Source organism: Neoarius graeffei, chromosome 10 (assembly GCF_027579695.1).
Source record: "Neoarius graeffei isolate fNeoGra1 chromosome 10, fNeoGra1.pri, whole genome shotgun sequence".
NCBI classification, from domain to species: domain Eukaryota; kingdom Metazoa; phylum Chordata; class Actinopteri; order Siluriformes; family Ariidae; genus Neoarius; species Neoarius graeffei.
In genome coordinates this window covers 66626832-66652040 of record NC_083578.1, presented here as the reverse complement: position 1 = coordinate 66652040, position 25209 = coordinate 66626832, and the positions used below count along the sequence as shown (strand labels likewise).

The 25209-nt window shown below is 41.1% G+C and overlaps 2 protein-coding genes across 3 annotated transcripts in view; both read left to right on the top strand.

Annotated features, from left to right (window-relative positions):
* Nucleotides 1–7887, top strand: part of slc16a1b (solute carrier family 16 member 1b) — a 100159-nt gene extending 92272 nt beyond the window's left edge. The window contains exons 3-5 of the mRNA XM_060932151.1: nt 4240–4383; nt 4799–5593; nt 5879–7887. Coding sequence (XP_060788134.1) covers nt 4240–4383; nt 4799–5593; nt 5879–6147 — 1208 coding nt within the window. The 3' untranslated portion in view covers nt 6148–7887. The remainder of the gene's footprint in view (nt 1–4239; nt 4384–4798; nt 5594–5878) is intronic.
* Nucleotides 7888–14724: 6837 nt separating this feature from the next.
* The window catches only part of zmynd12 (zinc finger, MYND-type containing 12), a 65068-nt gene continuing 54583 nt past the window's right edge, over nt 14725–25209 (top strand). The window contains exon 1 of one of the 2 annotated variants that reach the window (XM_060932150.1): nt 14725–14789. Coding sequence is in view for 1 of the 2 variants with exons in the window: in XM_060932149.1 (XP_060788132.1) it covers nt 14905–15020 (116 nt within the window). In the remaining variant the exon portion in view is untranslated. Of the gene's footprint in view, nt 15021–25209 lie in introns of both variants that reach the window. The other variant, XM_060932149.1, reaches the window with a different exon arrangement.

The following is a 25209-nucleotide window of genomic DNA, read 5'->3' as shown; positions in this document are numbered from 1 at the left end:
TGTTCAACAAAAACGCAATGCGCGCGACATGAACATGACATGAAATCCCACGAAACCTAATCCCACGATAACTACTTCCGTAATTTGCCCAGACCAACCACAAACTTGTACGTCATCCTTCAAACGGTCCAGCCAATCACATAATGTGACGTCACCAGCAGGCGCCGGAGCCCGAGCCGATCTGTAGATCTGATTCCTACACCGAATGGACTGATGATCATCTGTCAGCTGTGCTTCGCATCTCCACCTCAGACATTCAACCTGACTCTGATGCATTCGTTAAAGACCAACAGAGACTAGATTTCTCTCACTGAACAAATAAACTGAAAAACACCAAATGAGGTGATTAGACTACAAATGTGGGCATCATTATTATAATATGATGTATCTTGTTTGATATTTGGAGTAGAAAGACAATATTGTGATGTCTTTATTGTGTTTTGGGGTGAATGTGACTGAAAAAAATGGTACAAACGTTCACATTTTTGTTAACCATTGTTTTGGGAAATTTGATTGAATAAATTACATTTTTTGTAAGGCAACCTCGTTTTTTCCATACTCTTACCAGTCTTAGCAGCTTGTAAAAACAATGATATTTATTGCTTTATATAAAGAAATACAATTAATATTAGGGCGGCACGGTGGTGTAGTGGTTAGCACTGTCGCCTCACAGCAAGAAGGTCCGGGTTCGAGCCCCGTGGCCGGCGAGGGCCTTTCTGTGTGGAGTTTGCATGTTCTCCCCGTGTCTGCGTGGGTTTCCTCCAGGTGCTCCGGTTTCCCCCACAGTCCAAAGACATGCAGGTTAGGTTAACTGGTGACTCTAAATTGACCGTAGGTGTGAATGGTTGTCTGTGTCTATGTGTCAGCCCTGTGATGACCTGGCGACTTGTCCAGGGTGTACCCTGCCTTTCGCCCATAGTCAGCTGGGATAGGCTCCAGCTTGCCTGCGACCCTGTAGAAGGATAAAGCGGCTAGAGATAATGAGATGAGACAATTAATATTATGCAGAATTTAGTTCAGCCTTATAGTCCGGCCCTCCACAAAATTTTCTGTTTCTCATGTGGCCCTATGGAAAAAATAATTGCCCACCCCTGGTCTATAGTAAACAAATGGGAGTTTGTTTTACAGTTCGAGCTATTATCATGTACCTCTATGGCTCAAAAGCAGAAAACAGTCCGCCTCAGCTATTCTTCAAACTGCATGTTCTAACTTCAATCTTTCCTGTCATCTTAACTACTTTATTAACATATGGCTCCAACTCTTATACGTATACAAAGTGTCGCAAACACACTCGGGAAGTACTTGTGACGATAAAATGATCTCTCCTGATCTTAACAACCCACTGTTTCTGCAATTCTGAGTCCTTTGGAAAGGTGTGGAAGCTCAGGTGAGAATTGGACCTAGTTGATGCTGTGCAGAACGGCACACGGCAGTGGTGGTTCGACCTGCTGTCCGCACGTTGTTGAAAAGATAATTTTGTCCGTTTACATGTCATGTTTAGTACATGTAGAGATGGGTCTGAAATACAGGAGAAACCTGGAAAAAACGGGAGTGTTGGCAGCTATGGACAGCACAGTGTGTGCTTTCAATGGCTACCGGATGTTTACAACCATCCTGACATTTTAGTGGAAATTGCGTCCCGTTCCGGCATGCACTTAGGGTGTTTTGTTGGAACAGCGTCAGGTTTGAGCCTTCTCTATCCAACACTGACACCTAAACCCTCCAACAGATGGGGATTCTTCAAAAATGAATCCTCCTCGAAGTGATCGGAGCACAGAGCAGCGTATTTAACCGGCTGCCAACCCTCTTGCTTCACACGCACAATCCACTCTCTCCTCCTCTTTTGGAAAAAGGTAAAAACTTCTTGAACCGGTCCGGTTGTTAGTTCACTGCACAACAATAAGGCGTGTTTTTTATTTTTCCTTTGGGAATTCTAGAATGCATGTCTGCACTCGAGACAAACGGCAATGAAAATACACAACTCAAGCGATTCGTTTGGCTTAAATGACATCACGCGCCGAGTGGTCGCGGAAATAGCTGAACAGAAATTCGCCACGATCCGCGCCAACTTATTTTAATTATTACTTATTAACAATACTTCTTGGGACCAGAAGAAAATTACAGAGGGTTTTTTTTTTAACATATAAAGTTTCAAATGTGTATAAAATGAAAACTGTTTCCTATGAGCTTTAATCGTTTGTAATTGGGAAAAGAACAACTTTGCAGGAATGCAAGCCCACGCACAGAGAGCACATATTGCACCCATCTGCACACTCTTGCATCACTAACAACCTGAAAGCGTATTCATTCCATTACGGCTGTCCTGTACCACCATCTAGTGGAGACAGAAGGAGAAAGGTCTTCATTTGAAATGAACAAGAGGCCTGGTCATCCTGCCAGACCCATACAAGTACGTCAGTGCATTTTTAGGAATCCCTAGCTAAAGGTAGCAGCCATTACACAACTGGAGTTGTGAACTTAAAACCTTTCTCAGGCTGTGCTGACATGCTAGTTTTTCTAAAATCAAACTGTGTTATTAATGGCAGCAGAAAGGAGGTGTTGTCTGGGCCTCAGGGTTTTATTTGAAAGTCTACCAGCAGCCAGTTGTATTATTTTGACAAGTGGAAATATAAACTGCCACAGAGTTAATGATTGTTTAAAGTTGAACCAAGCAATGTATAAAGTTAAACCAAGCCACCGTATGAGCCACTATGTCCATCATAAAAAAAAAAGCCCTTATGTGACATTTCAGTTGGTTGGTGTACTCAAAAGATAAGTTATGCAGTCGCTTTGCTATCACTTAATGCTGTCCCTTAGCAAAAAGTAGTATACTTAAAGTTCATTTTATTAAGTATGCTTCAGTATGAGTATAAGTATAGCAATTATACTACAGACCATGTACTTTTAGTGTACTAGAAAGTATACAAATTTAATACTTTTTCGGACTAAATTGGAACATTTCAAGTTTATAAAAGTATACTTTAAAGTTCATTTTAAGTTTGCAAAAGTACACTTTAAAGTATACAACAAGTACACTCATCTATATACTATCAATGTACTTGGTATATCCCTCTTGCATGCTTAAAGTATACCACAAGTACACTTATTGATATACTTCTTTTTTTGGGCTTTTTTCACCTTTATTGGATAGGACAGTGTAGAGACAGGAAATGAGCAGGAGAGGGATCAGGAAATTACCTTGGGTTGGAATCGAACCCAGATCCCCAGATTTATGGTATGGCGCTTTAGTTGACTGAGCCACAACACCCCTTAGTTACATACTTCAAGTCCCTATTTTTAGTTTATTATTGTATACTGTTATAAACGTTGGTTATTTCACTAGTTTACTTGTTATACTTTAAGTTTGCTTGGCATATTACTTGTAGCTTACTATGTATATACTGGAAATATACTCCTTAATGTATTCTTAAAGGTTACTCATACTGTATGTACACAAGAGTGTGATGCATTTACAAAATCACAAGACAGAATATTGAAAACAAGTTTGATATATTTTCAAACATTTCAAAAATAAAGACCTGTGAAATCAAGTCCTTCCTTACTGGAGAAATTGATCAATAAAGTCAAGTCAAAAGTTTTTCTGTTTTTGTGTATGATTTTAAGGTACATAAAGATAATGCAATTGAGCACACATACTATATACTGTAAAGTTTTAAACTCCAGCATTATATTATATTAATATATAAATTAAATGTTAAGCATGAGTCAATGACTTGACCTTATTATGCACTTGGAGCAAGATATACTAAGTATTAGTACTTTGTGGCAGAAAAACGTGAAAAGTATACTAAAGTATACGTTTTAGTATTAAAGTATAAGTCTTAGTATTAATGTACTTAGTCTTAGACTTTTGTTTATACTTTTCAGTATAAGCCAAGTATACTTCACTATACTATTCTTAAGTATATAAAATATAGTTTATAAAAAGTCAACTTCAAGTATACTTCTGCAGTTTTAGTAAAAAATAAGTATACTCATAGTACACTTGAATAAACTTCTTTTTGCTAAGGGGTAGTTTGTTGCCCAAATTTCCAATTCAGCTTGTTCAAGCACCAAAAAGTCCAAGCGTAAATCAAGCACAATCAACCAACCAACATGAAACACTGTGTTGCAAAACGTACAACTTTTTGGACGTTCTTTTGTCCCAGATGAAATGTAACCAGTTTGACCTACATTGCTTTTTGTTCAGCATTTAACCAGGCCTTCCTCTCTAAACAGGACCAATCAGCAGCGTCCTGGTGAACAAGTATGGCAGCCGACCAATCATCATCATCGGAGGTTGTCTGGCCAGCACAGGCTTGGTCTGCGCCTCCTTCTGTAATACAGTGGAGGGACTGTACTTCTGTGTGGGAGTCATTGGAGGCGAGTACCGACACTGATCTCTCACAATGCAGGGTGTTTTTGATCTTAGCTGCTCCCTGGATTTGTATTGCTGAACAGTGGGGCATAGAGCCCATGCTGCCAGCCTGTTTTACTGAAGTATGCTGTATTTAGAAATAACACATTTTCAAATGCTTTTTAGTAAAACGAGTTCTTTATTTGTACAATATGAGAGAGTTTACTAAATTGTATAAACTGTATAGCAATGTAAATGTGATGTCACCAGTTCATTTGAATGGCACCGTCAGATTTATTGTCATACTGTTAGAGTACAATATGCCAGTTAGCCAATCAAATGGATGGGGAGATGTGGGGTCATCCCATCATGGTACATTTTTATCATCCAGGTACATTGTGTTTCTATGTCTTAATCGATGCCATTGTCCTCTTCCTGTAGGCCTTGGCTTGGCATTCAATCTGAATCCTGCGTTGACGATGATTGGGAAATACTTCTATAAGAGGCGTCCGATTGCTAATGGCATTGCCATGGCGGGCAGCCCCGTGTTCCTCTCCACACTGGCGCCTCTGAACAGCTGGCTATATGATCAGTTTGGCTGGAGAGGCAGTTTTCTGATTCTGGGTGGTGCGCTGCTTAACTGCTGTGTGGCCGGCTCGTTGATGCGACCCATTGGACCAAAACCGCAGCCCAAACCTGATGTACAGGAGGGAGGGACCAAAGGGCATGAGAAGAAAACTGTGATGCAGACAATCAACAGCTTCCTCGACCTGACACTGTTTAAGCATCGGGGTTTCCTGCTTTACTTGTTGGGCAACGTGATTATGTTTTTCGGTCTGTTTGCACCACTTGTCTTCCTCAGTAATTATGCAAAGAGCATCGGCATCGCCAAAGACAAGGCAGCGTTCCTGCTTTCCATGCTGGCCTTCACGGATATGGTGGCACGGCCATCTATGGGCCTAGTGGCGAACACCCGCTGGGTTCGCCCACGTATACAGTATTTCTTTGCTGCAGCAGTGTTGTATAACGGTGTGTGTCACCTGCTGGCACCATTGTCTGTGGACTATGTGGGCTTCTCTGTCTATGCTGTGTTCTTCGGCGTGGCGTTCGGCTGGCTCAGCTCCGTGCTCTTCGAGACGCTTATGGACCTGGTGGGGGCGCAAAGGTTCTCTAGTGCCGTGGGCCTCGTCACGATTGTGGAGTGTGCGCCAGTGCTGCTCGGACCCCCCGTACTGGGTACGTGTAGTGTCTGAAACACAGACAAGTCCACAAATATATGCACACTGACGGTTCTTGTTATTTCAGATGTCTAAGGGCTAGTTTAAGAAACCTTCATATTTAATAGCTTTAGAATACAATAATTACCTTTGCGTTCCAATTATGAAGAGGCGTAACTTCCTTGCTAAGTTTGTGGTAATAAAAGAAATGGCCTATTCAGAGCATTTTAATGTCTTTTTAGGAGAACTGTGATATCAGCATATGCCCAGAAATAACACGATTGTTTGTGTGTCTGACTTGCAGGCAGCCTGAACGACAAATACCATGACTACAAATACACGTACATTGGCTGTGGCATTGTCCTGGTTATAGCCAGCGTATTTCTGTTCGTCGGGATGGGCATCAACTACCATCTGCTGGACCGAGAGAAGAAAGAGGAGGAGAGGAAAGCAAGGCTTGAAGACAAGGAACAAGAGACAAACCTAGACAATGCCGAGAAGGAAGCAGAGAAAGAAGTGTCCATACCGCTCACACAAGCAGACGTGGCCAAATTGGACGAGGACGCTGTGTAACATGCACCACAACGCGTGCTCACGTTTGCGACATCTTTCATTAGTGACCGTCTACAATAAACGAGAATGAGCAGCGGATGGTTTTACATTTTAGAATTATGAAAAGGTTTAGCCAGCCGTTTTACATTCACTTGCGCACACGTGCAGAACTCCTATATATTCATTCACACGTTATCCGTAGTCCAGAGCCTGGTTTCAGTTCGTCCTTATCAAGCTGGATTACAACTGGCAGATCATTTCTCCTGCTTTTTCCACCAAAGAAAGTTCTCTCAAACACTCCAGCTCAGTGTTGGTACGCCCCCCCCCCCTTTTCCTTCCCCTCCTCCACTAGAGATAAAAATATAGGTTTTAATGAGCAACCATCCATCTAACCTTGGAAAAACTGCCATTCTCATTTAAGTGCAACTGCAAAACGAGCAACACAGATATCAAACGGGTACAGATGCTCGGCTCTCTCTGGAGCTCAAGTTAGCTTTCGTGTGTGCGCGTGAGATTCAGGATACCTCGCGGTACTGAAAGGGACAGTTATTCAAAGGATATGGTTCAGTGTTTTAATTCTAACCGTAGGAGCTCAGCAAAGCCAGAAATTCTCACCCATTTGGTTCCTGATATCTTTTCTCACTATTGTTCATACTATTTCTAATGATTGCTCATAACCCACACCAAACAGAACTACAAATTTAATACACATCGCACACACATTCACATGGAGATGTAAACTTTTTTTTTTAAGGTTTTTTTTGTTTTCTCCTCCCCATTTCATTTCTGTTATGGGTTTCTGTATTGCAATATGCAGAATATGACGTTTAGAAAGATTAGCCATTTATTCATGTCTGTTGTTTCCATATACATACGAGTCTGTTCTCTGTGCAAGGTGTACTATTCATCTAATGCTTGTGCCTTTTGAGGTGCTTTACTAGCTAGTTGAGCCCTCGGATAACCTGAGCACAGTGTTTTTGTTTTAATACACCCTGTTAATACCATTTTAATCCTTTTTACAAACTGCTATTCTCACTTTTTCTAGTCAGATTATTACATCTCATTTCGATTTTGAGCAGTATTCTAGAAGAAAGCACAGAGAATGCCATCCATCTCATAACATTTGAGAACCGACTTCCCAGTGAATCAGAATAATTTGAGTACGGGTCAGGCGTGATTCTTCAGGAGTGTACATTTGATCTTCCATGCACAGTATAGTATCAGTAAACCACAAGGGGGTTTGTACTGGTAGTAAAGCTCACTGGGGGAAATTTAATTTCAGTCGGTACGCTCGTAAATGCCAACGATGTGCAGTGTAGTCTTGCACATCACTGTTTCTTAGCTTCTCAGAAAGGCTGGACAATTATAAAGCTTTGCCTCAAGTATAATAATGTGTTACTTTTAGCTGGCTTTGATATTTAAGAGGCCAAGACACCAAGTCCAAGTATTTCTTCATTCCAAACTTCAATGGAAGTACATCATATATATAATATTTAACGTCCAGCATTAGTTTTTAAATGGCAGTTGATTTTCTAGATTCATTTTTGGGATCGAAATGAAGGTTATGTGTATTGATCTAAAAAATGTGTGGGAACATTTCAGTACAGACTCATTGTATGTTAAGACACTCTTTAGTACCTTGATTTCTCTTGCTTTTTAGTAAATCTAATTTTGATAGTAACTTGAGTGTTATCTGGGTGTGATATTTTGTATGTTTTGACCTGGTGTAGTGTAACAATAAACTGTTTTTAAAGATTTTAATTGTGTGCTTTAATATGAAATTGGTTTGTAATTTCCACCACGAGATTGGACATGACACTTGTATTTTATTTTTTATATATTTAGGCTGAGGAAGTTTTTAGAAAAAAACGGTACTTTTAAATGTAGTTTCCAATATTTTTGAATGTGTTGATCTAAAATTATGTTGATTTTACATACTGGGTGGCACAGTGGTGCAGCAGTGGATGAAGTGTGCTCATGATGGATGCAGTTGGCCTCGTAAGACTGATGACTGACTGGCCGGTCAGCTGGTGACTAACAGGCCAGCTGGCCTATCAGATATTGACAATAGATTACATGGTTCATTTACTCATCTCATTATCTGTAGCCGCTTTATCCTGTTCTACAGGGTCACAGGCAAGCTGGAGCCTATCCCAGCTGACTACGGGCGAAAGGCGGGGTACACCCTGGACAAGTCGCTAGGTCATCACAGGGCTGACACATAGACACAGACAACCATTCACACTCGCATTCACACCTACGCTCAATTTAGAGTCACCAGTTAACCTAACCTGCATGTCTTTGGACTGTGGGGGAAACCGGAGCACCCGGAGGAAACCCACACGGACACGGGGAGAACATGCAAACTCCACACAGAAAGGCCCTCGCCGGCCACGGGGCTCGAACCTGGACCTTCTTGCTGTGAGGCGACAGCGCTAACCACTACACCACCGTGCCGCCGTGCCACCGTACTGATTTTATATTTGTGCAATAATTGAGTCTCCATCTGGTTTTCAGGCATCTCCAATAGTGAGCACACCAACATTGTGGTGTATGCACCTTCTGGTTATTTTAGTATTCTGTTATCTTATTGGTCCACCTTGTGAGCAAGGGCACAGGAAGTGTGGATGCTGAGGGTGCTTTTCAGAGTTCCTTTAACTGGAGGTGTATTAATAATGTCAGTAATTATAATAAGAAAAACTTGAATCAAACACTGAGTCATTTTTAGCTCATCCAGCCGCAGGCCAGGTCAGATGAGCTTACGCGAACATGCGTCGGCCATCTCCAATTTACAAAAATCACTACTCCTCCTACAGGATTGATCGGATTTCAATCAAGCTCGCATGCAATGTTCCCCAGGTGGGTGTGCACAAGTTGTCAAGATGGTGTCGCCACCTGTCATTTGATTTTATGGGCATCTCAAATTTTTTGGGTGACTTGTCACATTTAAACTCTACTCTTCAATCGGATTTCAAACCCTCGCACAACAACAGTGGCTGATATGAGCTACAGCCTCATTGAGGCTATTTTTGAGCTTTTACAAGAGCGTAAGGCCACCTTTGGAGTGCTACCACTAACCATTCATTTTTAAGATTTTTTTTGTTTGTTTAGTTGCTGTGCAGTGTTCTCATGTCTGTATAGGCTAATTATCTTTCTGCAAGATGTGTGGCTTTATTTCTAGCTCTAAAGTTTCATAGTATAGAATACTGATAACATTTTTGCTTCAAGTTGTAATATTGTTATACACTGGGGTCCAAAAGTCTGAGACCACTTTGAAAATCTTGTGCGTTTTTTTTTTTTTTGGGGGGGGGGATTTCCTTTTAAAATTAGAAATTAACCCTGAAAGCTGGGTGATTTCCACAATTAGGGTGCCAGTTTAGCCATCGTAACTTAAAATTGAAGTTTATTTTTAATCATTTTATTTTAAATCAAAGAGAAGATGCATTTTAACCATTCAAAAGTATTTTAACTCCTCTCAGGCAGTAGTGTCATCTTTTTTTACGTGGTTGCTTCATTTTGCTCTTAAATGAATAAGTATGAACTTTGAAAATTATTTGCATAGAATCCTCAAATAACCTACAGAAAATATGGTTAACTAGCGTCCTTAATGTTTTGAGGACATGACGGATATTCTATCCATAGACATATAAACATAGACGCCGCGTTGAGCTGGTGGCCCGTTGCTGGGATACGTCAGTGTCTCCGCCGTATTGGATGTGGCAAATCTTCCCCATAAACCAATGCAAGTAAATGGACTGAACTTCATAAAGCCCCTTTCTACAATAATATTTAACTCGATGCCTTTTATTCACCCATTAACACACACACGTATATATTTGGGAAACAAACAGGCATCAAAACAACACGTATAACTTTTAATGTGATGGTTATAAATAGTGTGCGAAATACCCTGTACACTGCAAACTAGCGACAGATACGCGATAGATAGCTCAGGTAAGCTAATCAGTCAGCATACCGTAGCAAGCTACCAAAACCTGAGGCCACAATAACCAACCTACAAGACTGAATATGAGAAATGGTGGAAAAACTGGAAATAGTGAATGAAAATAAAAATGCACTGTTTTATTTATTGAGTCACCACACAGACCTACTCTCGTTGAATAAAGTGAGCTGAACGACCGCCAAACTGAGTTCGGCCAGGTTCTAACGTCATACCAAAACAAAATACATCACTGATTCCTTCACATTCAGAAAGGTTAAAAACATTCATCATGGAGCGTCGTGGCTCAGGTGGATAAGGCACCATACCATAAATCCGGGGACCTGGGTTTGATTCCAGCCTGAGATCGTTTCCTGATCCCTCCCCGTCTCTCTCTCCTGCTCATTTCCTGTCTCTACACTGTCCTATCCAATAAAGGTGAAAAAAGCCCAAAAAAATCTCTTTTAAAAAAAAAAATTCATCATACGTTCAAAAACGTTCATCATAGTGTGGCACTGTATTATCTAATTCTCACTGCTTATAACTCTACACCTACCCGGTGGAGATGAGCTGGGAAACTGAAGACTGAAGGAACAGCTCCCTCTCTGATCCTGACTGTCTGACCTGTTCTGTCAAAATCCTCCGTTCTGAAGTGTTCACTGCAGAGCATGGATGACGGAGTAGCAGAAAACCCTTCCCGTCACACAGCTGTCTCCCACTGCTTTTTCATGGCTTTATTTTTGGGAAACCTACATAGTATGTGAAAAGTTAACTAAGCAACTAACAACAATCAGCATAGTTACGAAGGAAATACTTCGTTGTTTGGAGACAGGTTTCACCGAGCGGCTATTATGCGTGAGACTTCATATTAGCCACAAAGTCAGAAAAATCTGTTCGCAAAATTACGTTATAATGACCAAATACAATGAAAAGTATTTTTCCAGTCTCACCTGTGAAAGGTAATCCCATGTGATCTTGTTTGCACGGTAAACCTGTTGGTACAGTTAAACACAGCACATGAATGAGGCATCTTTATTCTCCGCTACTGTCTAGACGCTATACCAGAGACGGTTGAAGAATCTCCACTTTGCCATATCCAATATGGCAGCAAGGATGACGTATGATTCTACGCAGAATGCGGCGTCTGTGTTTATATGTCTATGATGTTATCTATCTATCCACTTTCTTTTCTTTCAATCTGTAATTTGGGAAACCGAGTGGCATGTTCACAGTGACACCCTCTGTTAATGGCATTACATTACAGGCATTTAGTCTTATCCAGTGCGATGTACAGTAAGTGCAAAAGTCAGGCACAAGAAGTGCTAAATTTCTAAATAAGAGATATTTGAAAGTGTTTTAATTATTATATTTCAAGGTCAGGTGTAGTAGTTGTAGTGGGCTGGGACAGAGTGCTGTTTTATAAGTGTTGTGGATAGTTTTTTCTAAATGTTTATGAAAATTATTTACCTGAAGTACGTACAGTACATAGGTTGTTGTTAAGGACACTTTGCTGGTTTAGAGGGTTTTTTACCTTTACAGACATAGTATTTTCATAGATGTAATACATCACTGGAAGACAAGCATCACCTCATAGCCCTTCTGCTTTCCCTGATTTAAAGATGGAGAAGAAACAAATACAGCAAGCGACTGCACTGTCAACTAAAGTATGAATGCACACTGGTTAACTATTGGCGGAATCAATTTTCCCTCAACTGTCAAGATACTATACACATTTTGTTTTTGCAATGTCTGTGGGTGGATTAAATTAGCTGGCAAATGCTATCTAGATTGATAAAAGTAAGGCAAAAAAAAAAAAGATATTAGAAATGTGAAATAAGTTAGTGTAATGAGCTAGGCCTACCGATAATTTATTGTCGCATAACCTGTCCTCAATAGCGTTCTATTTCGGTCCCGCTTCTGGTTGTTTGATGTCACATCTCCAATCATAAAAACATCATTTCTTGTGAAAAATGTTCTGTGTGAAGCAAAGTTTTTTTCACTGAAATAAGTTTTAGATGAAGACATTTCACTTTTCCACTATTTCTTTTTTGCCTACCAACAAAAAAGTTCATTATATATATATATTTGTTCAAAATTATTCATCACTGCATTTCTTCCACTGAACCTTTGTGTCTTGAACTGAATTCAGAGACTGATTACTAGTAAAAAAAAAATGTATTTTTTATTTTTCAAGAATTATTATTGCATTTTTCACAAACTGCTACTGAAGCTGGGAAATTAAATTATTTCGGGGGGAGACTTTCACCAAAAAGTTGGAGGTTTTTTTTTTTTAATTCTAAACTTCATTACATTGAAAAGCGATCCACACTTCATATAACCCACCAAAACAGCCATGGTTGGATGTAAGGTAAGCTACTGAAATTACAATAATTATTCTGCATAATCACATGAAACATAATTTCATTCATTCATTCTATCCACATTCACTGGATATGAGCAATCACATGCTCTGATTGGCTACTCGAGTACTAGGCTATCAGCTCATATACTGTGAGTCGAGAAAAGCAAAATGGCCGAGTGTGTTGCTGAACCAACTGAGGACAAAATAAAAACTCTACTTGAAAAGAAAACCACAAAAAAATGATCAAGTATTTAAAAGATGCAGAAATAGATTAATTAATATAGGTTCCCCCCACAAAAAAAAAAAAAAAAATATATATATACACACAGTGGTGCTTGAAAGTTTGTGAACCCTTTAGAATTTTCTATATTTCTGCATAAATATGACCTAAAACATCATCAGATTTTCACACAAGTCCTAAAAGTAGATAAAGAGAACCCAGTTAAACAAATGAGACAAAAATATTATACTTGGTCATTTATTTATTGAGGAAAATGATCCAATATTACATATCTGTGAGTGGCAAAAGTATGTGAACCTTTGCTTTCAGTATCTGGTGTGACCCCCTTGTGCAGCAATAACTGCAACTAAACGTTTGCGGTAACTGTTGATCAGTCCTGCACACCGGCTTGGAGGAATTTTAGCCCATTCCTCTGTACAGAACAGCTTCAACTCTGGGATGTTGGTGGGTTTCCTCACATGAACTGCTCGCTTCAGGTCCTTCCACAACATTCCGATTGGATTAAGGTCAGGACTTTGACTTGGCCATTCCAAAACATTAACTTTATTCTTCTTTAACCATTCTTTGGTAGAACGACTTGTGTGCTTAGGGTCGTTGTCTTGCTGCATGACCCACCTTCTCTTGAGATTCAGTTCATGGACAGATGTCCTGACATTTTCCTTTAGAATTTGCTGATATAATTCAGAATTCATTGTTCCATCAATGATGGCAAGCCATCCTGGACCAGATGCAGCAAAACAGGCCCAAACCATGATACTACCACCAGCATGTTTCACAGATGGGATAAGGTTCTTATGCTGGAATGCAGCATTTTCCTTTCTCCAAACATAATGCTTCTCATTTAAACCAAAAAGTTCTATTTTGGTCTCATCCGTCCACGAAACATTTTTCCAATAGCCTTCTGGCTTGTCCACGTGATCTTTAGCAAACTGCATATGAGCAGCAATGTTCTTTTTGGAGAGCAGTGGCTTTCTCCTTGCAACCCTGCCATGCATACCATTGTTGTTCAGTGTTCTCCTGATGGTGGACTCATGAACATTAACATTAGTCAATGTGAGAGAGGCCTTCAGTTGCTTAGAAGTTACCCTGGCGTCCTTTGTGACCTCACTGACTATTACACGCCTTGCTCTTGGAGTGATCTTTGTTGGTCGACCACTCCTGGGGAGGGTAACAATGGTCTTGAATTTCCTCCATTTGTACACAATCTGTCTGACTGTGGATTGGTGGAGTCCAAACTCTTTAGAGATGGTTTTGTATCCTTTTCCAGCCTGATGAGCATCAACAACGCTTTTTCTGAGGTCCTCAGAAATCTCCTTTGTTCGTGCCATGATACGCTTCCACAAACATGTGTTGTGAAGATCAGACTTTGATAGATCCCTGTTCTTTAAATAAAACAGGGTGCCCACTCACACCTGATTGTCATCCCATTGATTGAAAACACCTGACTCTAATTTCACCTTCAAATTAACTGCTAATCCTAGAGGTTCACATACTTTTGCCACTCACAGATATGTAATATTGGATCATTTTCCTCAGTAAATAAATGACCAAGTATAATATTTTTGTCTCATTTGTTTAACTGGGTTCTCTTTATCTACCTTTAGGACTTGTGTGAAAATCTGATGATGTTTTAGGTCATATTTATGCAGAAATATAGAAAATTCTAAAGGGTTCACAAACTTTCAAGCACCACTGTATGTGTCAGCCCTGTGATGACCTGGTGACTTGTCCAGGGTGTACCCCGCCTTTCGCCCGTAGTCAGCTGGGATAGGCTCCAGCTTGCCTGCGACCCTGTAGAAGGATAAAGCGGCTACAGATAATGAGATGAGATTTTTCTCTTTGTTTTGCACTGTTGTCCTATATTATTTTAAAAAAAATGAATTTATTAGAAGCCTAAGAACATATCTTAACGAGGGGTGCTAATAATTGTGGAAGGCGCTGTGTATATTAATAACACTGAACAGAATGCTTTAACATGTCGGAAATCCACGTAGCTATGACGTCATACTGGTTACTATGGAGAAGTAGGGACGCCATTTTCTTACTTGGCTTCCGGAAAGATAGCTTGCGTATAGATGGCAATATCGCTTTGAGCTACAGACAGAATTTGCAGAAATTTGGTCAGTTCACCAATCTAAACATTTACTACATTTTGTCCGAAGATAAACGTCTTTTATTATCTGAGAACCGGTTAGATCAGTGTAGTCTTGATTTAAACAACAACAACAACACAAAATGATGTCTATACCCATTTTCCCCATGGCAAACCCGAAGGGAAGGAGGAAAGTGTGCGAGCTTTGTCAGAAACCAGCTTACCTCCAGTGCACAAAATGCCGGGTCACTTTCTACTGGTGAGTTCGAGCTCAGTGTTTCACTTTAGGCAGCTGGGCCATAGAAGGTTCACGCTGCATGCTGCACGCTACACGTTCACGTGAAGAACCGGACCCTGGGCCATTAAACTTCATGCTTGGATGTTCACGTGTTGCGTCTGTTCTACTTTGACCGAGTAACCAACAATATGGACTCTTCGGATGACGACGATTGCCTCATTCTGCTTTTACTGAGACAGAGGAAGAGAAAAAGGAACAGAATTTGGAGCCGAGAACACTTCCTTCTGAGAGAAACCCGTGGTGAATTTCACCGAACATTCTATAATCTGCTTGACAATCCCGATGAAGAACTATTTTTCAATTATACCATTCAATTATATTTTTTCTGAAGTTTTCCCCTGAAAGCATAGAGTTATCTCCCTAGACCCGTTCTGATTGGCTGGCGCGGCGGTGACCGCATGCATTGACTGGAATTTCCATCTTCACGCTTAGAAAAAAGTGTGCATGTTCATTTCACGCTTCACGCGTGAAGTGTGCAGCGTGCAACGTGAACGCCGTTCTATGGCCCAGAGCAAGTCATGCTACGTTTGTCCACTTTTCTTTACACGCATGCAGCGTGCAGCGTGAACCTTCTATGGCCCAGCTGCCTTAGGGACAATCAGACCATGTAACAGAATATACAACCCCGATTCCAAAAAAGTTGGGACAAAGTACAAATTGTAAATAAAAACGGAATGCAGTAATTTACAAATCTCAAAAACTGATATTGTATTCACAATAGAACATAGACAACTATCAAATGTCGAAAGTGAGACATTTTGAGGGCGGCACGGTGGTGTAGTGGTTAGCGCTGTCGCCTCACAGCAAGAAGGTCCTGGGTTCGAGCCCCGTGGCCGGCGAGGGCCTCTCTGTGTGGAGTTTGCATGTTCTCCCCGTGTCTGCGTGGGTTTCCTCTGGGTGCTCCGGTTTCCCCCCACAGTCCAAAGACATGCAGGTTAGGTTAACTGGTGACTCTAAATTGACCGTAGGTGTGAATGTGAGTGTGAATGGTTGTCTGTGTCTATGTGTCAGCCCTGTGATGACCTGGCGACTTGTCCAGGGTGTACCCCGCCTTTCACCCGTAGTCAGCTGGGGTAGGCTCCAGCTTGCGACCCTGTAGAAGGATAAAGTGGCTAGAGATGATGAGATGAGATGAGACATTTTGAAATTTCATGCCAAATATTGGCTCATTTGAAATTTCATGACAGCAACACATCTCAAAAAAGTTGGGACAGGGGCAATAAGAGGCTGGAAAAGTTAAAGGTACAAAAAAGGGACAGCTGGAGGACCAAACTGCAACTCATTAGGTCAGTTGGCAATAGGTCATTAACATGACTGGGTATAAAAAGAGCATCTTGGCTAGGGCGTAATTTTGGGTAGGGACGCTAGGGACGTGTCCCTACCAATATTCAGCCGCTACTGTGTAATCATGATCAATAAAACCGATGTCCTAACCTGAGCAATGATTATATGGCACACAAAGGGTTAAATGTATGACACTGCTAATAATCCCCCCTCTAACGTAGATATCATTCTCTAATTAGCTATCTGTTTCTCGCTAACTTACATGGTTGGCTATCCCAGCTGTCACTCCATCTGCTGTAAAAGCAGCACACTTCCCACAGCAGCCGTGACTACCCGCCCATCAACCCCCCGTATCTCACACGTACACACCTGACCTACCCCACGCACCCCCCCACTCTCCATCAGCCTACAAACTGAGCTGGACTTCGATGTCCATGCATGCTTGCCCTACGACTCGCATGCTGACTTGAGTATCATGGATGACGGCCCCCCTCCCAAGAAACGAGACATTCGTTCATTCTTCTTCAAAGTCAAGAATGTAAGTACAGGGTTTCTGTTGAGCTTTAAAAACTCAACAAAATCCTTTTGATGTATGGAAACCCTTCATAAAAGTATTGCTGCGGCTCCTTAGGCAGGTTTAGCAACGTGACAGGACGCATCAGAGCTAGGCTACTGCATAGCTGCAGAGAAAAGGAATGCTGGAGCAATGTAACTTGGTGTTAGATAATATCCTCGATGAATGAATGTTAAATTTATAGACCTAATGGTTTTACAGAATGTAAGTAGTCAGATGTAGGCTACTGCATGGCCATGCAGATGTGCGACTTGCATTTCAGAATCAACAGCGTGACAGCCGCTGAGTCTGCTGCGTTCACCGTTTTACAGAGACCTCTTTCTACTACTACTAGGCTAGGCTAGATACAACAAATCCATGGTCCTTTACTGCCACCTACAGACGAATATTAAAGCTCTGCCTTGGATCACTTTTGTGTCCCCACCAATGTCAAAATCAAAGTTACTCCCTTGCATCTTGGAGTGGCAGCGGCTCTCAGAAGTAAAGATGGGAAGAGGATCACCAATCCCCCTAATTCTGCACTGACAAATAGTGGAGCAACATCAGAAAGGAGTTCAACAGTGTAAAATTGCAAAGAGTTTGAACATATCATCATCTACAGTGCATAATATCATCAAAAGATTCAGAGAATCTGGAAGAATCTCTGTGTGCAAGGGTCAAGGCCGGAAAACCATACTGGGTGCCCGTGATCTTCGGGCCCTTAGACGGCACTGCATCACATACAGGCATGCTTCTGTATTGGAAATCACAAAATGGGCTCAGGAATATTTCCAGAGAACATTATCTGTGAACGCAATTCACCGTGCCATCCGCCGTTGCCAGCTAAAACTCTATAGTTCAAAGAAGAAGCCGTATCTCAACATGATCCAGAAGCGCAGACGTCTTCTCTGGGCCAAGGCTCATTTAAAATGGACTGTGGCAAAGTGGAAAATTGTTCTGTGGTCAGACGAATCAAAATTTGAAGTTCTTTATGGAAATCAGGGACGCCGTGTCATTCGGACTAAAGAGGAGAAGGACGACCCAAGTTGTTATCAGCGCTCAGTTCAGAATCCTGCATCTCTGATGGTATGGGGTTGCATTAGTGCGTGTGGCATGGGCAGCTTACACATCTGGAAAGACACCATCAATGCTGAAAGGTATATCCAGGTTCTAGAGCAACATATGCTCCCATCCAGACGACGTCTCTTTCAGGGAAGACCTTGCATTTTCCAACATGACAATGCCAAACCACATACTGCATCAATTACAGCATCATGGCTGCGTAGAAGAAGGGTCCGGGTACTGAACTGGCCAGCCTGCAGTCCAGATCTTTCACCCATAGAAAACATTTGGCACATCATAAAACGGAAGATACGACAAAAAAGACCTAAGACAGTTGAGCAACTAGAATCCTACATTAGACAAGAATGGGTTAACATTCCTATCCCTAAACTTGAGCAACTTGTCTCCTCAGTCCCCAGACGTTTACAGACTGTTGTAAAGAGAAAAGGGGATGTCTCACAGTGGTAAATATAGCCTTGTCCCAACTTTTTTGAGATGTGTTGTTGTCATGAAATTTAAAATCACCTAATTTTTCTCTTTAAATGATACATTTTCTCAGTTTAAACATTTGATATGTCATCTATGTTCTATTCTGAATAAAATATGGAATTTTGAAACTTCCACATCATTGCATTCCGTTTTTATTTACAATTTGTACTTTGTCCCAACTTTTTTTGGAATCGGGGTTGTACACAGTGGATTGAAATTGCGTTTCCCCAAACTCCAAATGTGCAGTATTAAAAAATTGACACACAACTAAACATAAAAGTGCACACAGACATCAACAGATAAACAAATTAACACAACATATAAACAGACAGTGGGCATACAGTTCCCAGAATATTCACCGTGATCCAGAAATGTTGTCAAGTTTGAGGTAATGTAGTCCAGAATTGTAGTTCCAAAAATGTAGTCCAGAAATGTTGTCAAGTTTGAAGTAATGTATTCCAGAATTGTAGTTCCAAAAATGTAGTCCAGAAATGTGGACAAGTTTGAGGTAATGTAGTCCAGAATTGTAGTTTCAGAAATGTAGTCCAGAAATGTAGTCAAGTTTGAGGTAATGTAGTCCAGAATTGTAGTTCCAGAAATGTAGTCCAGAAATGTAGTCAAGTTTGAGGTAATGTAGTCCAGAATTGTAGTTTCAGAAATGTAGTCCAGAAATGTAGTCAAGTTTGAGGTAATGTAGTCCAGAAATGTAGTCAAGTTTGAAGTATTGTAGTCCAGAATTGTAGTTCCAAAAATGTAGTCCAGAAATGTAGACAAGTTTGAGGTAATGTAGTCCAGAACAGTAGTTCCAGAAATGTAGTCAAGTTTGAGGTAATGTAGTCCAGAATTGTAGTTCCAGATATGTAGTCCAGAAATGTAGTCTGGTGCAGTATGTAGTCCAGAAATGTAATACAAGGTGCAGTATGGTAAAGTGCAGAATAGCAGCATGGAGATACGTAAATAAGTATTGCAAACTTGTAAACAGAATAGCAGCATGGAGATAAATAAGTATTGAAAACTTGTATGTTCTTGTGCAAAAAAGAATATTGGCATATGTGCATATAAAGAGCATTGTATAGACATTGAGTATACTGTTTGCCAGTTTGCTGGTCTTTTGTGTGTGGGGGGGTTATGTTCTTGGAGTTTTCATGAGTGAGTTGAGCAGTCTGATGGCCTGTGGGAAAAAGCTGTTGCTGAGGTGGTGTTTACATTAGACCGTATCCGTCTCGTTTTCGTCGCGGATGCACTGTCCGTTCACATTAAAACGCCAGGAAACGACTCCACAGGCGGAACAACTTGAATCCGCCAGGGCCCACGTATTCAATCCATTACGTATCTGATCCGGTGCTGTGTAAACATTGAGATACGAGGATACGCTGTGCTGAGCTCTAGCTGATGTCGTCATTGGACAACGTCACTGTGACATCCACCTTCCTGATTCGCTGGCGTTGGTCATGCCACGTTGGTCATGTGACACGACTGCTGAAAAATGGCGCGGACTTTCACTTCCTGCTATTTGTCCCGAATCACTGCTCGTGCGCTTTACTCGCGCGCTCTGTGAGCTGCGCAGGGCCGGAGTGCGCACCCTCCAGAGGGCACTTGCTGTTCAGGGCGGAGTGATTTGGAGCGCAGGATGCCTGCGGAGCCGAGCGTATCCGTGTATTGGCGTTGCTGTGTGCATGTGAATCGTGTATTGGCGTTGGTGTGTGCACGCGAATCGTGTATTGGCGTTGCTGTGTGCACGCGAATCGTGTATTGGCGTTACTGTGTGCACACGAATCGTTTTAAAAATGTTAATCTGATGATCCGCTGATACGATCTAATGTAAACACCACCTGAGTCTGGTAGTCCTGCAACGCATGCTGCTGTAGCGCTTGCCAGATCATAGGCGGGTAAACAGTTTGTGTGCAGGGTGGGTGGGGTCTTTGATGATGTTGATGGCTCTTTTGGATTAGATTAGATTAGATTAGATTAGATTAGATTAGATTAGATTAGATTAGATTAGATTAGATTAGATTAGATTAGATAAAACTTTATTGATCCCTTTGGGAGGGTTCCCTCAGGGAAATTAAGATTCCAGCAGCATCATTACAGATAAACAGAGAAAAGAAATAGAGAAAAACTTCTAGATAAATTAAAATAAATTAAGTAATACATACAGTGCCTTGAAAAAGTATTCATACCCCTTGAACTTTTTCACATTTTTCCACCTTACAACCACAAACTTAAAAGTTTTTTTATTGAGATTTTATGTGATAGACCAACACAGAGTAGCACATAATTGTGAAGTGAAACGAAAATGATAAATGGTCTTCAAAATTTTAAACAAATAAAAATCTGAAAAATGTGGTGTGCATTAGTATTCAGCCCCCCTGCGTCAATACTTTGTAGAGCCACCTTTTGCTGCAATTACAGCTGCAAGTCTTTTGTGGTATGTCTCTACCAGCATTGCACATCTAGACACTGAAATTTTTGCCCATTCTTCTTTGCAAAATAGCTCAAGCTCAGCCCGATTGGATGGAGAGCGTCTGTGAACAGCAATTTTCAAGTCTTGCCACAGATGCTCAATGGGATTTAGGTCTGGACCATGACTGGGTCATTCTAACACATGAATATTCTTTGATCTAAACCATTCCATTGTAGCTCTGGCTGTATGTTTAGGGTAATTGTCTTGCTGGAAGGTGAATCTCCTTCCCAGTCTCAAGTCTTTTGCAGCCTCCAACAGGTTTTCTTCCAGGATTGCCCTGTATTTAGCTCCATCCATCTTCCCATCAACTCTGACCAGCTTCCCTGTCCCTGCTGAAGAAAAGCATCCCCATAGCATGATGCTGCCACCACCATGTTTCACAGTGGGGATGGTGTGTGCAGGGTGATGAGCAGTGTTAGTCTTCCACCAGACAGCGCTTTGCATTTATACCAAAAAGTTCAAATTTGGTCTCATCTGACCAAAGCACCTTCTTCCACATGTTTGCTGTGTCCCCTACATGGCTTCTGGCAAACTGCAAACGGGACTTCTTGTGCCCGTCTTTCAACAATGGCTTTCTTCTTGCCACTCTTCCAAAAAGGCCAGATTTGTGGAGTGTACGACTTATAGTTGTCCTGTGCACAGATTCTCCCACCTGAGCTGTGGATTTCTGCAGCTCCTCCAGAGTGATCATGGGCCTCTTGGCTGCTTCTCTGACCAGTGCTCTCCTTGCTCACTCTGTCAGTTTAGGTGGACGCCCATGTCTTGGTAGGTTTGCAGTTGTGCCATACTTTTTCCATTTTTGAATGATGGATTGAACAGTGCTTCTTGAGATGTTCAGAGCTTGGGATATTTTTTTATAACCTAACCCTGCTTTAAACTTCTCCAGAACTTTATCCCTGACCTGTCTGGTGAGTTCTTTGGTCTTCGTGATGCTGTTTGTTCTTCAGTGTTCTCTAACAAACCACTGAGGCCTTCACAGAACAAGTGTATTTATGCTGAGGGTAAATTACACACAGTAGGACTCTATTAACTAATTAGATGACTTCTGAAGGCAATTGATTGCACTAGATTGTATTTAGAGGTATCAGAGTACAGGGGGCTGAATACTAATGCACAGCACATTTTTCAGATTTTTATTTGTTTAAAATTTTGAAGACCATTTATCATTTCCGTTTCACTTCACAATTATGTGCTACTCTGTGTTGGTCTATCACAAAAAATATCAATAAAAAACTTTTAAGTTCGTGGTTGTAAGGTGGAAAAATGTGAAAAAGTTCAAGGGGTATGAATACTTTTTCAAGGCACTGTATACTTACGTATATATTTACATATACTTAATACTTGCGACAGCGGGATGAGTATAGGTCCTGGATGGATGGTTGGGCTGATCTGGTGATCTTCTTTGCTGTCTTCACCACCCTCTGTAGGGCCTTCTGGTCAGCACCAGGGGCAGCTGCCGTACCAGACTGAGAGACTGCTGGTGAGGATGCTCTCAATGGCACCCCTGTAGAAGGTGGTGAGTGCAGAAGGGGGGAGGTCGGCTCTCCTCATCCTGCGTAGGAAGTGGAGGTGTTGCTGTGCTTTCTTGACAAGGGAGGTGGTGTTAGTTGTCCATGTCAGGTCATCTGTGATGTGCACCCCCAGGAACTTGGTGCTTTTCACTGATTCCACAGCACTGCCATTGATGGTGAGGGGTGTGTGTGACATGTGATTTTTCCTGAAGTCCACAGTTATTTCCTTTGTTTTATTGACATTGAGGTGTAGATTGTTCATGTCACACCAGTTTATGAGTTGGTGTACCTCCTCTCTGTAGGCTGAGTCGTCGTCGTTGCTGATGACGCCCACCACTGTTGTGTCATCTGCAAACTTGATGATGTGGTTCGAGTTGTGTCTGGCACAACAGTCATGGGTCATCAGTGTGAACAGCAGAGGACTCAGCACACATCCCCAGGGATGTGTGCTGAGTCCTCTGCTGTTCACACTGATGACCCATGACTGTTGTGTTATTAAAGATTCATTATATTCTGTAACGGCGCAGGAACAGGGTCTGATTCTCCACTTTACTGTAACCATATCAGAAAATGCTCCCTTTATAGCACTATAGCTGAAATATTTCTGAAGGGTTCTCTCAGGAGCAGAAAATATCTCTAGCATTCAAGTATGTGAATCGTGAATTAATGTGTGTGGAGGGGGGAGTAAAGTGCGCATGCGCAGAAGCTCGTGCAAGGCCACATTGAGAGGTCGGACAAGTGAATCAGAACACCGGCTCCAGTTCAAAACACAGGTTTCTATAGTAACAGCTTGTTCACATGCTGTAGACTACACATAAGGCTTTTAATAAGCTGATTAAACTCTATAGAGTTATTTAACAAAGAAAATTGTGCTGAAGTTTTCTGTAAGTAGATGTTTATGAATAAAGTCAGTAAGTTTTCTGCCACAGGAAAGCTATAGAAATAGAAATCTTTATTAGTACAGGTAATCGTATGGGGCCAAGTAAAATTAAGGATTAATTTCACGAGTGAGTGAAATTGATCCTTAATTTTACGAGGAACCATACGATTACTTGTTTATAATATCTACAGTGGTGCTTGAAAGTTTGTGAACCCTTTAGAATTTTCTATATTTCTGCATAAATATTAGGGATGAGCGAGTACAGCATTATCTGTATCTGTATCTGTTAACCATATGAATTATCTGTATCCGTATCCGTACTCGGAGTGGGCGGGATTTAACCCGGAAGTGGGCGGGATTTAACCCAGAAGTGGGTCTGGTTGTCTTGAAACGGGCGGGGCTTTAACCAGTATGTTATTTTAAGCATGCAATTGATCTGGGTTGATCAAAAATTGTTATATTTATTGCTGATTAGATAACTATTTACAGGACAGCATCAGTATTGAGCTTCAGATCAATGGTTTTGATCACAATAGCAAACGAACTATTTGCAGAACAAGTTTTGCAACAATGAATACAACACATGCGGTTGCAATTATGAAATGAAATGTAATAAACAAGAGTTTTCATACTCAACATAACTTTCTTTTTTAACTTTTAATTTTTTTATGATCAGTGTGATTTTTTTTGTTGTTCTTTTTTATTTTTTTTATTTCCACACCAGGTGTGTGTGTTTGTGTAGCTTAATTTGTAATATTATTTATACCACTACTACCTAGAAAGTGTCAGACACTCAGTGCGTGAAGTAAAATAAAACTGGTTAGAGCCAACTGGCGGTTAAAAAAAAAAAAACCTCCAACGACCGGCAGAGAGAGAGTGTGTGTGTGTGTGTGTGTGTGTGTGTGTGTGTGTGTGTGTGTGTGTGTAGCTTAATTTGTAATACTTATACCACTACTACCTTTATTTTTACATGAATTACAGCAAGAAAGTGTCAGACACTCAATGCGTGAAGTCAAAAAAACTGTTTTTAACCGGCGGCTAAAAAAAGAAAAAAAAAATCTCTGACAGGCAGAGACGCAACACGAGTCGCTTTCTACCAAGCACCACATCTGAACGAACCCACGTTTACCGGAACTCTACTGGTTATAAGTAAGTACAAACTGAAATAAAAACAAACTTGAAGCTGAAGAAACCCGAAACATTAACGGAAAAGCCCTGCGAACCTGAGTGACTGAGGTAGAGACAGAGAGCTGTTCTCTGTGTGAGTGAGCAGAGCGGTGTGTGTAGGGGAGGGGCGCTGTGATGCTGTGTGAGGATTTTCATTCAGTCTGAGCACAGATATTGACTCGTATTACTTGTATAATACTCGTACTCGGCAAAAGTGCTTTATCCGTACCGGATACTCGTTTCAGCCGAGTATCTGGCTCAATTCTAATAAATATGACCTAAAACATCATCAGATTTTCACACAAGTGCTAAAAGTAGATAAAGAGAACCCAGTTAAACAAATTAGACAAAAATATTATACCTGGTCATTTATTTATTGAGGAAAATGATCCAATATTACATATCTGTGAGTGGCAAAAGTATGTGAACCTCTAGGATTTACAGTTAATTTGAAGATGAAATTAGAGTCAGGTGTTTTCGATCAATGGGATGACAATCAGGTCAAATTCATACTTCGGAAGCCATTCAAGTTCACAACATTCATCATTCACGTTTTCTGAACCAATCAGGGTGCGAGACTATTTTGCATGTTTGAATCAGTTTCTAAAGCATTCCTTGTTTTCGCAAATCTCTCGCTTTTCCCTCGAGGACTTTCCATGATTCTTGAAAAGTAACATCTTTCAGGATTGATCCCGGGTATTTGTCTGGTCTCAGATGCCAAGCCAATGCTGCCTGCATTA